This window comes from Pelodiscus sinensis, chromosome 12 (genome assembly GCF_052426305.1).
Source record: "Pelodiscus sinensis isolate ZL-2025 chromosome 12, ASM5242630v1, whole genome shotgun sequence".
Classification (NCBI taxonomy): Eukaryota; Metazoa; Chordata; order Testudines; family Trionychidae; genus Pelodiscus; species Pelodiscus sinensis.
The window spans coordinates 21371896-21385450 of NC_143063.1; the positions used below are offsets into that span (position 1 = coordinate 21371896).

The 13555-nt window shown below is 42.3% G+C and overlaps 1 protein-coding gene across 5 annotated transcripts in view; it reads left to right on the forward strand.

Moving 5' to 3' along the window:
* Positions 1-614: 614 nt before the first annotated feature.
* LOC102450862 (uncharacterized) overlaps positions 615-13555 on the forward strand; it is a 38063-nt gene continuing 25122 nt past the window's right edge. For 2 of the 5 annotated variants that reach the window (XM_075940240.2, XM_075940242.2), the window contains exons 1-4: positions 719-748; positions 1834-1900; positions 6206-6238; positions 10689-10769. In XM_075940240.2, the coding sequence (XP_075796355.1) occupies positions 1842-1900; positions 6206-6238; positions 10689-10769 (173 nt within the window). In that variant the 5' untranslated portion in view covers positions 719-748; positions 1834-1841. Of the gene's footprint in view, positions 749-1833; positions 1901-6205; positions 6239-10688; positions 10770-13555 lie in introns of all 5 variants that reach the window. The other 3 variants (XM_075940243.2, XM_075940239.2, XM_075940241.2) reach the window with 3 other exon arrangements.

Consider the following 13555-nt stretch of genomic DNA (forward strand, 5'->3'; position numbering starts at 1 on the left):
TCCTCAAAGGTATTTAAATGTTGATTTTAATGGCAGTTTAAATACCTTTGAGGGTCTGGGTAAGTATCCTGATTTGATAAGTACTGTTCAAGGTAAAAGCTGGCCTGAAAATAATCTAGCTTTAGTAATCTAAAGCTCTCTGGGTTCAGTAATGAGCAATTATCCAATTCAGTTCCAATACTGGGTATAATGTTTAGCAAATGTAGTCTGTAAACTGTCAGCTTTAGAAAACTGGCACCTCAACACATTAATGAATTTGATCGCTATTCACATGTATGATCGTCCTGCATAGAAACCAGGACGTCAGAGAGAGGATGGGAAGAGAGGGAGAGTGCGGAGGAGGAAGAGGTTCTTCACAGTAACCAGACCCGCAAGGGCATGGGCAGGGGGACAGATAGGTAACTGAGGGGTATCCCCTGGTACCCAGAGCTCTGTAGAGTGGAAGGGAGCGAAGAGCTGCCTTGAACCCGGCGGAGGGGGGAGAGGGGTCCCCATGGTAACCAAACTCCCAGAGGGGCAGGGAGAGAGGGTTGCCCGAATGGGTTTTGGCTGGGGCACAGTTCCCCGGTGCTACCGAAAGGGGTCCCTGTGGCGGGAGACTGCGGCCGCTGCCGGCCCCGATGCTCCCTCTTGTGGCGCCGAGGGGGGACGGGGAAGTGCTTCCCTTTCACCCCAGCAGCCTCAGTCAAACCCGCCGCCGTCGCTTTGTGGGCGCGAAGTGGAGGCGGCTGCGCGGAAGCCCCCAGCCGTGAGTGCCGGGCCGCCGGGGGGTGGGCTTGCTGGGTCCCGGCGGGCGGGGGAAGGGCGCTCCCTGGCCGCTCTTCCCTGGGGTCCGGGTCCGAGGCGGGCAGCCCATCCGGGAGCGGCGGGAAGGGGTCTGCGCGCCCTGCGGCGGCCGCCTCGGGGAGGGTTCAGTGTCTCTGCCTCCAGCCGGGCTCGGGATGCTGCGCGAAGGCCCGAATGGCTGGCGGGGGCTCTGCTCGGGGAATCCTTCCCCTTCGGCTGGGAGAGCTGCGGTGAGCTGGGTCTGCAGGGCCGGCCTGTCTCCCCCGGCCCCTGGGGAGCACGGCCTGCGGCTGCCGAGTCCCGCCTGGGCCCTGCTGTTTCCCTGCCCGCTGTCCCGCGCCGCGCGTGAAACCTCCCGGCTCCGATTTCGTGTTGTGTGGAGCGGGCTCTTTCCGCCCCCGCCACCTCCCACAGGCAGCCATGTCAGGGGGGCGAGGGGCTTGCGCTGGTGAACTAGCGAGGGTGGAAGGAGGGTTTACCATTCAGGCAGCTAGCCCTGTTGCTCCCGTTCCGCAGAACACAGAGAAATCTTGTGGCACCTTAAATGTATGAGGGCAGGGGTCTCAAATTCAGTTGGCTGTAGGACCAGTCCTTAAACGCTCGTAGTGGGCCAGTAGGCCCCCTTCTCTGGCAGGGCGGGGATGCATTCTCTTTCTTCCTTTCATTCTCTTTGTTCTACAGTCCCCCCAATGTACTTCTGCCTTTTAAATGGAGTAAGAGTCGGGTGGCTCTTACTCTATTTAAAAGGCAGAGCTGCAGCAGGGCTAACCTTGTTGCGGCTCTGCAGTTTTCCCCCCTTAATGACTAATCAAGTAGTCAATGGAAATTCCATCAACTACTCAATTAGCTGATAAAAGGCAATTTAACATTCCTAGTCCAAAGCAGAAACATATAAAGGGATCTCATTCAAGATCTACAAGTTTGATTATGAACTACATTATTAACAAGTTGCAAGCTATCAACTGTTTAAAAAATTGCAATGTGCACTGGCTGTTTTAAGACTCTTTTCACTTGTGAAGAGAATAAATGCAACCTATCTTTTCCTAGGAATTAAAATGTCATCTTGGGTTAAAGTTAACAGGAGTCAAGTTCAGAAACCTGTTGCAGATAAAAGGTAAAGTAAAATAAATATAAATACTTCAACAATTGTTTCTACCTATGCTTTCAGAAAAATTAACACTTACTTTCATACAACAGACTGAAAGTTGTGGTAATTTGTCACAGTTCTTAAAATTCAGTCACTTTAAAGGGTTGAATGTCTTTAACAAAACAAATGTACATATAAAGAATATATAAAAAAAACCTAGAAACAGTCACACCCAAATCTATTTACTGTAAGTCCATGAATTATGCTCTTTTAGGCCTCCCTAGTCCTGGGAAGACTTCAGGATATTGACTTAATGCAGTGAGTTGTTCCATTGAATAGAGTGGGCCTACTTGTGTTAAGTTAATAATATGCTTTAAATTGGAGCCTACCTTTAAAATGAATCAGTTATATTCTGTTTCTTTAATCTAGAAAATGAAATAACATTATTTTAAATGCTTAGCTAACATTTGGTATCTTCTGGAAAATTGTTATTTTTATGTGCAGTATATGTTTTGAACAATAGATTGAAAGGAACTTTTATAGTCAGTATTAGAACTAAGGATGTTAAGTATTGTGTAATTGACTAATCAAGTAATCAATGCATTTTTGCATTGACTATTTGATTAGTTTATAGGGCAGCGCTGCTGCTTTGAAATGCCATGAGGAGCTTGATGCCGGGCTCCGCATGTCATTTCAAAGGGGCAGCACTGCACAGAGCCCGGGATCAGCTAGGGAGTCTCCAGTTGACCCTGCTTCAAGCAGTGCTGCTGCCTTGAAATGCTGCCCATGGCATTCAAAGTGGCAGCACCACACAGAGAAGCTGACCCTGGGCTGCCACTTTGAAGTACCCCTTTTTTGTCCGTTTCTCCCCTCTCCCCCCCCACCTTGCTGCCTCTTTCTGATAGAGGCAGCAAGTTGGGGAAGAGCCCGGGGGAAGCAACTAGTCTACTATCCTGTCAACTATCAGATAAGCATTTGCTTATTGGATAGTCGACTAGTCCATAATGTCCCTAATTAGAACCACAATTTGTAAAAATTTTGAAATGGATATTGTACGTTCTTATTAGCATCATTTCTGTAATTTACAGAGGAATAAGGAATTACTCTATCTGGTTGTATTGGTAGTACTGTACAATTTGAACATACTCGGAGGACACTTACTGGGGTTCTGAAAGTGGAATAGTTGGCCTAAATGTTGTAAATTGCAGGATCAAGACTTTAATGAACATAATTTTTCATATATATCAGCAAGGATTAGTCTATGACAAATGGTTTAGTCAAATTTCTTATTTTGTTTTTCAAAGGGGCAGATGATTGTAAAAGGAATATTTTGTGCTTGCATAACAGAAAGCTTCCTTGCACTAAAATTGATCAGAAATCCCATCCACAAGGATAAATTTGACATTTTAGTGGATGGTCAGTTTATGACTCAAAGAATTTCATACACTTTTCTGTAATTATTGTTAAACATTTCAAAGTAATAGGCATAATAAGTCCGACCTTAACTGATAAACTGAAAGTAGGGAGCCAGCTTCTGTTGAGGAGCCTAGTCTTCCAACGATTGAGAAGGAATAATTCACAGCTTTTTTTTTTTTTTTTTAGAGGAACTACTGTGCCTAATTACCAGCTAATTCCTGAAAGGTTTTGGCCTTCCATTTATTTTCAATGTGGAATACTGTTCAAGAAAAGGTTAAGGGGGTGGGGAAGGTATAGAGGTTCCTTTACTTTGTTCAAGTGTTGTAATTGGGGTTAAGGTGTCCAATAAAGGACTAAAATATAACTAAATTACTAATTGTGTAAATTAAAAGTAGATTAAAATAGAAAAGATGGATTATCTTTAAAATATCTTTTGGAAAAACTTATCCAGGGTAACACACACATCAAAGCATTACCACATCAAAAGTAGAGATTGAAAAAAATCATATTGTCTGCTCACTAGTGGGCAGCCTTCTCTGCATGAGGATGCCTAGCTATCAATTCTTTGCAGAATTAAGTCTTAATTAAAAAAAAAAAAAAAAAAAAAGGCTATTTCTAGCCAGTTCTGTTCTGAACATAACCTACTGCATAGAAGCCACTATGGTGGCGGAGTTTTCCTGAGTCTGCACTTCCTCTGAGCTTTGTCCACTAGCAATGTAAAATTAACAAGATGAATCGTTCCGTATGGGCAGCAATGAAATAGTTGTATTAGTTTTTGTCTGCTGGCATTCAGCATAATCATCATCAGCATTAATCGAATGCTAGAGTTTTTCACAGACTTTCCCCTGCCTGTCCCTCCTCCCCCCCGCCACCCATTAAAGAACTGGAAAACTTTCCGTATTTTCCTTACTCTTGTGGTATCCAGAGAGCATCTTTTCCTTTCAAGTAATTAGAAGTTGGCGAAGCTTCAAATGTATCAGATCGCAAGTAGCCAGATGGTGATATGAAAGCTAGAGTCCCGTGCATGAATTCTAGCACTGCACTTCCATTACCTATGTTAGGAGAGTGTTGTTTACAACAGATTTTTCCTAGAGCTCATTGATGTGAAGGCTCTCTACCTACCTTTTATATCTGTCATTGACTATTAGGTTTACTTCTGCTAGTAGATATTTTTAATAATTTTGTCAATTTTCTGACCCTTTGGGATACTCAAAGGCTTGGCCTATATCAAGTAACTATTTTATAGCAATGATAATTGACCCAGGATGTCCTGAGTCAAAACCTTTTTTTTTTAATCTTCAGATGTAATGTTAAACTCCCAGGATATTTCAAAATGCGTTTTTTTTTTTTAACTTAAGCAGTTAAATAGAAGTCATAAAATCAGTAGAATTGAAGTAGTTTATGTTCTCCTGTCAAATGCAATTCATTCAAGAATAGTCCAGGTAAATGAAATAAAACTAAACCGCTCTCATCAGTATACTATCATTGTAGCTTGAAGAATCTGTTTCTTGGAAGTAATACATCTGTCGGTATAATCCTAGATGTACCTTCTGCTGTCGTGTGTGAAGCCTTATAATGAACAGCCTAAATAGAAAGGCTTAGAGTAAATTTTGATTGCTCGGTAATTAAATTAATAAAATATCTGAAGACCTCCTGCATTTTCAGCACAGAATTAGATATGAACTATCTTTTCTTTGTTGTGCACAGAGGAAAAAGCTTCCCTGATTGTGTACCAATCTGCTGGTATCTCTTACAAAATATCATAGTGGTACTTGGAGCATAATCCAAGAGCATCTGATAGCAGTGACTGTAGAAATAATTAGGATAGCTAACTTGTTCATTAGTTTCCCCCTGTTCTGGTCATCTTATTATTTCTCTGCACAATCCACTCTCCTGTTGCACCATGTCACTTTTAAGATCTACTGTAAAATTTTCAAGCTGTTAAAGAAGTTGAGTAGGTCTTCTCTCAGTTCGACTTTTTCATAAATCCTTTATTTATTACTGCAGCTACTTCATCCAGAAATTCAGGAGGATTAAGATTATCCTAATGTTGGTTCCATTTCACAAGGGTAATTTCTTACTCCATTTCTAATTCTTTTCTGAGTGGATTTCTAAATTTCATATTTACCAAGCAATTACCTTTTTATTTCTTTCCAAACTTTCATTTCCTTAAAGAAAATTGTTAATACACAGATCCATTGATGTCTTTTGGTAAGGAGATCAGAATGTATGACTTCTTATTTTGGCCCACAATTATTCTTGCCAGGTGAACAGAAACATGCATTATAAAACCTTTTGAAGTTCGTCATGGAAAGGTCAGGTTTACCAACTAACTGCATCTTGAAAAAGGGAAGTCTTTTGTTAGCCAGTAGCAGAGCAACCTACTGAAACATTTTGTGCGTATGTTGTATAAATACATATAAAATAATTAATTTATACATCTCTTGATACTATATTAGAAATGGCAATTTTCTGAACAATATAATGCCTTGCTATCTGGCTCATAATTGCTGTGTAGCTCATGGCCTGAGGGATAAAATACAGTTTAGTGGTTGGATTTCATTTTATCAGTATCACTAATTCTCTTTTCTTTGCTCTTTTTCTACAATTGAGGTGAGATAAGGTTTGCATATGCCTTTGGGTATGTGGGGCCTATAAGAGATCTACAAGGAACACGCCTATTCCAAAAATCAGATTCCTTTACACACAACATAATTTACATTTTTTTCTCTAGTTTCTTTCACTCTTTAAAACATTTTGTGATAATCTAAAGATGAGATGCATAAGGTCTATGCAGCAGAAAACACTCAGAACATTTTACTAATCTTGATTTAACTGCTGTGTTTTTTTTTTTTTTTTTTTAAACGATTTGTCTTCAATATAACTTAATCCAAGCTCTTTTCATTTTGGGTCCAGGCATAGACCCGGATGGATTCCACGCCTTCTGGAGTAAGTAATATGTAACAGATTTATTGAGGTTTTTAAATGGATTATAATAAGGTGAACTTTTTCTTCATCCAGTTTTGTGTAAAGACACTATTGTGTGTTCTATTTGTAAGTGTACACTTGTTTTCCCTTCTAGATGTCTTCATAAGTTAGACTTCTATCAAAGTAAAAAAGGCTCCTTTACAAAATGTTAGAGGGGACAATCTTGCAGTTTTTATTCACTTTTTCCTTAATATTCTTTTAGTACTAGTGTAAGTCAGCTCTTAACCAATCTTCAGGTTTTTACAATGTGCATTTGATTTTTTTCCCCAGTTTCTTCTATTATCATTTTACCAAGTAGTGACTCCCTAGCCTCTTATCTCCCACTTTATTTCCTTTTCAGTCATATTCTGTTTCATACTACTAACGGAGTGATTTAAGGTTTTTGCCAATTTCTCCCTGTTCAGAGATGCACATTGATACTTCTAATAATCTTTCCAGGATGACTGTTTTTAAGAGGTTCTAAAATGTGAACTCTGACCTTACAGTTTCACTTTTCTTTTTTCTTTTTTTTAAACGGGCTTTCTCCAGTTTTCTTATAATGGATGAAAATGTATAGCAGTTACTAAGTTTGTGTTTTCTGGAACAATATTTTATTTACAATTATCCACTTTAGATTCCTGACTTTGATCCGATTATATCCTCAAAATAAGACTCTTGGAGAATCCAAATTCTTACAAGCTAGATTGAAAAACTTTGTTTTTCAAACTAAACGTTCTTCTAATCTTTTGGATATGAAAATGTCCTCTTCTCATTCTTTTCAGAAGAATTTTTGGACTAGTATTAGGACCATCACTTTTCTTTATCCAGTCATCTTTTAATCCTTGTCTCTTTCTTGCTATCTCAGCAGCAGCCATGGAAAAGCACTGATAGCAGTGATGCTGCCTACAAGTACAACAGACTAGTATTGCAGGATTCCCATTAGTGTCATATGGCTGACAGCTCCCCAGATGTTAGCACCTCTGTACTTGAGCAATGTGGTTATCTGTATTACTTGCTCCGGTAACCATTTGTCTTGTGGTAAATTGGCCCTGCCTCATCAAGATACATGTGGTGCAACTAAGCCTTAGGCACATCTAGCTTATGTTTAATTAGTTCCTGAATAGTTTTTTAATGTAGGATTTCCAACACGGTATTATATTCACCATGAATAGCTAACAATTCCATTTTTCAGGTGATAAAATATTTGTAACTTTGACAGCATCGTTAAACTTGCAAATAACTTAAGTCAGCTACAATGTTTATTTCAAATGAAGCTGGGTCTCCGCTGGTTTTGCAGGATTTCTGATCCCTTGACAAGAGACTTTGTATTAACTTCGCTGTTTCTCCTATTGGTTAGTTAGGATCCAAATATTATGCTGCTTTTTTTGTGGCTACTGATTTTGCTTTTAGGCATCCTAAATCGGTCTGCATTCCCATTTAAAGCATCTTTCTTTTGATTTGTTCATGCTGAGCCATCTGCTTTTTCCTTTTATTCTGTGGACTTCATATTTGGCACTGTCTTCCTGAAATACAACTGTACCAAAGCCTGAGTAATTCTTATTAACTCAGGTCTGTTATTGACTTGCATATCCCATACTAGCTTTCTCTTATTCACCTCAGAGTAAGAACATTTTCCCAAGTAACTCTTGTGATCTTTTGTGTATATTTTGTCCTTTCTATATGTCAAATCCTATCGTGCTCTTTCTGAAGTAGAACAAAGATGGAATTTAGAGATCAAGTTATATTAGGATATCTAGTCAATCTTTTTGCTAGTGCAGAAAAATTTCATTTGTCTGACTAATATAATTATGAAATAGATAAACTAAACTCATTCTCTGTCTTTAATTTGTATGTAAATTTATGATGTCTCTACTCCAAGGCCGCTAAAACCGTGTGTTTGTGTAAATATACGCATTAGGTTGTCTCACTTTTCTCCCACCCTTTTTGTGTTGCTTGTTTTAGATTGCTGAGCTCTTTGAATTAGGAAGCTTGTCTAACAGTGTGTACAGCACATAGCATTCTGGAACCTTCATCCTCATTGGGGCTTCTGGTTACCACCATAATACAAATATTAGAGTAAGAAAGTGAAGCACACCCCTGTGACCTTTGTGTAAATAAATTTGGATTTGTTAGCATAGGCGTGTCTCACAGAACAAAATGAACCTGTAGATAGGACTGGATTCTTGTAGAAGATCAAATATTTAAAATGATGGGCAAACTGATGTTTACTACCATTCAGAAGTTTCTTGCTTAAATTATTTATCTACTTCTTGTTGTGGGCAACAAATCAGTGAAGTATTAACAGCAAGATTCAAAATCAGTTGTGTTAATTGGTGCTTAACAGCATGTGCTTCAGACTCTAGACTGGGGGTGGGCAAAAAGCAACCCATCATACATTTGGATCTGTCCTGTCGGACACCTCGGGGCCACCAATGTTCGGTCTCTGCGCAGCGCATGCCTCTTGGGGGGAGGAGGGGAAGGGAAGAGAGCCTCCACACACTGCCACTGCTCCCATAATCCTTGCAGCTCCCATTGGCTGGAAACAGACAAATGGGAACTGCCTGAGTCATGTTTGCAGGGACAGGCAGCTCACAGCCCCTCCCCCCCCCAAGGGTGTGTCTAGACTACATGCCTCCTTCGACGGAGGCATGTAGATTAGCCAGATCGGAAGAGGGAAATGAAGCCGCGATTAAAATAATCGCGGCTTCATTTAAATTTAAATGGCTGCCCCGATCTGCCGATCAGCTGTTTGTCGGCAGATCGGGGCAGTCTGGACGCGATGCGCCGACAAAGAAGCCTTTCTTCATCGACACAGGTAAGCCTCGTGAAACCAGGCTTACCTGTGCCGATGAAGAAAGGCTTCTTTGTCGGCGCATCGCGTCCAGACTGTCGGCAGATCGGGGCAGTCTGGACGCGATGCGCCGACAAAGAAGCCTTTCTTCATCGACACAGGTAAGCCTCGTGAAACCAGGCTTACCTGTGCCGATGAAGAAAGGCTTCTTTGTCGGCGCGTCGCGTCCAGACTGCCCCGATCTGCCGACAAACAGCTGATCGGCAGATCGGGGCAGCCATTTAAATTTAAATGAAGCCGCGATTATTTTAATCGCGGCTTCATTTCCCTCTTCCGATCTGGCTAATCTACATGCCTCCGTCGAAGGAGGCATGTAGTCTAGACACACCCCAACAGTGCACGCTGCACAGAGATGCACCCACTGGCCCCAGTAGTTGGCCACTTGGAGCAACATGTGGAGATGTGGCAGGCAGGGAGCCCGCCTGAGTGTTCTACTACAATAAGCACCTACCATCCAGAGCCTGAATCTGGCACCCCATTCCCTCTCTCAACCCGCACCCCATTAAACTCCTGCATCCTTGCCCCTGGTCACAATCCAAACCCTCTGTACCCCCTCCTGCACTTCTGACCCTGGTCACAACTCCCTCCCAGATCCCTCACTCTGCATCCAACCTCCGTCCCAGGCGCATACTCTGTCCATTAATAGGCTAGAAAAGTGTAACCCTTGACCACTTAGCACATTCTTGGAGTGGCTTCCCATCAAAAATTGTCTACTCCTGTTCTAAACTCGCTAGCAACTATGGGTTCACGGAAAACTGTTGGATCATCCAAAGCTTCAGATAGAGGTTATGTAAACAGAATGTAAATAGTGCTTACCTTAAATGTCTCATCAGTGATTGCAAAATTTCATGCCAATTCATGTGACATCAGCATTTCATTAAAAAGAATAAAACATTAGCAGGAGCTGGCTGAAAATGAAACATAGCAACCTTATATATTACAAAGTATTTATCTTATACCGGGCCTTCTCTTCAAGCCATGGTTGGGATTTCTCCTGCTCCTACATAAATGCTAGCTCTTGAGAGAGTGCATGTATAAATAGCAGTGCAGCTGCATCAGCACTGATAGTTGTGGAAGCATAACTGAGCTGGCTTAAGGTAGCACACACTCAGCATGGCTCAGCCATGCCTCCATGGTCACTACCAATGTTACTGTGGCTGGGCTTTTGTTTATATCTGAGCTATCTTGAGAGCTAAGGTAAGTATGCAAAAGGAGCAGAGGAATTGCACCCCTAGCTTGTAGTGTAATCCTAGCTCAATGTTGGCAAAACGTTATAAGGAAATATGAAAATATCACTTGCTTACAGGAACCTAAGATTTGTGGAGGAAAAATTTTGGAGCGGTTTTGTCTTTTCTTTGACTTAAAGGAAAGTGTTTGTCCCCATAATATAGTACTGCAGCCCTGGCATTATGCAGATTCTTCTATAATGTCATTTGTTTTAAAACCAAAACTAATAGGAATTTGGAGAGTGTACTACGTATTTTTAGAGTACCAGTATATAAAACTTAAAGCTTTTTATTTGTAGCCATGTAAAAGCTCTTTTGACAGAACATACCTATTCTTATATTTCTTGCCTTTTAGTATAAATCCTTACAGACCCTACCAGAAAAGTCCGTATTCTCCCCAAGATGGTTATTCAAAGGACTTTGAAGACCTGAATAGGTAAGACACACTTTTCAATAAGATAACTTCATAAATTATTTAAAGACTTTGTGAATTACTCATGTTTTTGTGGGAAGATACTTATGTCTATAAACAAGCTCACTTGTGTAATAATTATTTTGTCCCTTTTTACATAACTAGGAATTTAACAGAAGTGTGTGTGTGTGTGTGTGTGTGTGTGTGTGTGTGTGTGTGTGTTAAACCCCTAGTTCTGTGGTCACCAATCAGTTGATTGCGAGATGTTTGGGGCCCCTCCCCCTCTGATTTCCCCCCCACCTCCAAGAAGCCCCACTACCTACCTCCAGCGACAATGGAGGTAGCGCCAGCTTCCTGCAGGGTGGACGGAAATCCAGCAGCTGCGCGCCACTTCCAGGGGTTCCGGAAGTGTGCTGCCTGCTCCCCCTCCCCCAGGTCTGTGGTGTGCCAGGAACTTGCGGAGGGATGGCGGGGGGAAGTCTGCAGAGGAGGTGTGTGCTGGGGCTTTCCCTCCTCTGTGAGGGAGGAGAGGGAGTTGCCCAGCAGGAGGCGGGTGTGGGGGACTCCCTCCCCCCCCCCCCGGCACCCTGTCTCCTCTCCCCTGTCCCCTGCCCCAGCACCCTTCCCTAGTACCATGTCCCCTGCTCCCACCACCACAGCTGGAGCCACATTAGTGAGGCTTGGGGGGGGGACTGGAAGAGTTATTGCATCTCACTTGTGTGGCTCCAACTGACTTTTCCGTGGGTCAGTGACCCTGATTCAAAACAGGTTCCATGCCCTTCTCATAAATAAAGTCAGTGCAGAAACTTTTTGTGTTTGACATAGTATTTCATATTTTTAAATGAAATACTATTTTTATTATTTAAAAATGAAATACTGGCCGTCAAGCCCCCATCTGACTGCAGCATCATAACACTCCTGCACCGCCCCCCATCCCCAGACTGTAGATCCGAGCCTATCATACACTGGAACCCCTTGCTCTGAGCCCCTGACATATCCCAACTCAAATTCCTGCACCTTCACATCCACAAGACTGTAGCTTACTTAGTACCCCAACCCTCTGTCTGACCCCAACAGTCCACAACCTGGAGCCCCCTCCCCGAGCCAGCGTCCCCTTCTCCACCTCCTCCTGCATTCAAATGTCCTCCCAGAGCTTACACCACTCACCCCTTCCCACACCAAAATCCCTCATTCCCACCCCAGAGTCCACATCCTGTCTCAACTCATTGAGGGTACAGCTAGACTGCAGAAGTTTTTCCAGCATTCCAGAGATATCTCGGAAAAACTCTAGCGTGTCCAGAGACACGTTTGTTCTTCCGTTTTTTTTTTGTTTTTGTTTGTTTTTTTTTTTAAGTGGAAGGGCTAACATGCTCTTTCGGTAACTCCTGTATTTCTTGTCCAACAATGAATAAGGGGGCTTCTGAAAGAAGGGTTTTTTCTGACATTTGGTCCAGTCTAGACAGGCCAAATGTTGGAAAAACCTCTTCTTACAGAAGAATTGGGAAAAAAAGCAGCATTGTAGAGTGTATAAGGGCTGGGGATAGCAAGTGATGGAGAGGAGGAGACTAGAGAGGGCGGGGCTTCAAGGAAGGGGGTGGGGTCTTGGAAGGATGGGGGCAGTAGATCTTGGCTTGTTCTGACATTTAAAAAGTGATCTTGGGTATAAAAAGGTTGGAGACCACCACCCTAGTTTGGTCATGATGTCTAATATTATCGCACCTGGGCAACCTACAGTTGTTTTAAAATAATATCGTTTGTATTTGATGGTCATACCCCAGTAGTAAAGCCTACCAGGGTTGTACCTTTGGATACCAAACTTTGAATTTTCATGGGATGAAGAAATTTTGGACAAGAAAGCTGTTTGATGAGGTTGCCCTGCCACTTATCTCTGAGTTCAGTGTATGGATCAGAGTGGAAATGCCTCTATCCGTCTTGCCTGGACTCTAGTAATTGGACCCAAGAACTTTGATGGCTTTATAGATTTAGCTTAAGTACTTGCACCCAACTTACGTGGTGTAATAAGAAAAAGCTAGAAGTTTGCTTCTGATCTTTCTTGGAATTTTTCTCTTCCTTTTTGGTCCAGAATAATTTGACAAAATAAATATAATTAATCGTGTTGTTTTAGCCATGGACTTCAAGCCATCCCACTGGCTAGGTGGGCAGGCGTGCGTACCTCCTCAAACTTAGCTAGCTTCCTTCCTCTAAGGAGAAGGAAAAACTGAGAGAGCAATCCTCTCCCTGGTTTGGATAGTCTGACACCTTTGTAGCATGGTTAGACCTGTTAGGGTATACGCCCCACTACCATAGCTGTCAGACGGCCAGGGTCACCGCTACACCACAATGAGGCATTGAGGTAGGATTTCGCAGCTGCAAAATCCTATGAAATGAGCAGAGAACGCAGCGGTGTGAAAGATATCATTGTGGAAAGCAGACATAACCAAATGCGATGGGCAGGCCACACAGCATGGCTCACGGACAATAGGTGGACCTCAATTATTGCGGAGTGGTACCCATGAGAACAGAAAAGACCTCCCGGTTGGCCTCTAAGAAGATGGGAAGATGACATTGTTAAACGTTTTGGACGAATGTGGAGAAGAAAGGCAAGAATGCGAGAAGACTAGTGGATGTGTTGTGATCTGCCCAATCTTAACGATAGCTGAAGACCGACCGATCCAGGTGGTGAAATATAATTAAGCTGATTTTGAGTACCTCACTAGGTGTAACTCCCACTGCATTGGGAACCAATTAGGGTTGTAAAATCCCATTATGTTATGATTAACCAGTTAACTGCTTAAATGGGAATGGGGAGT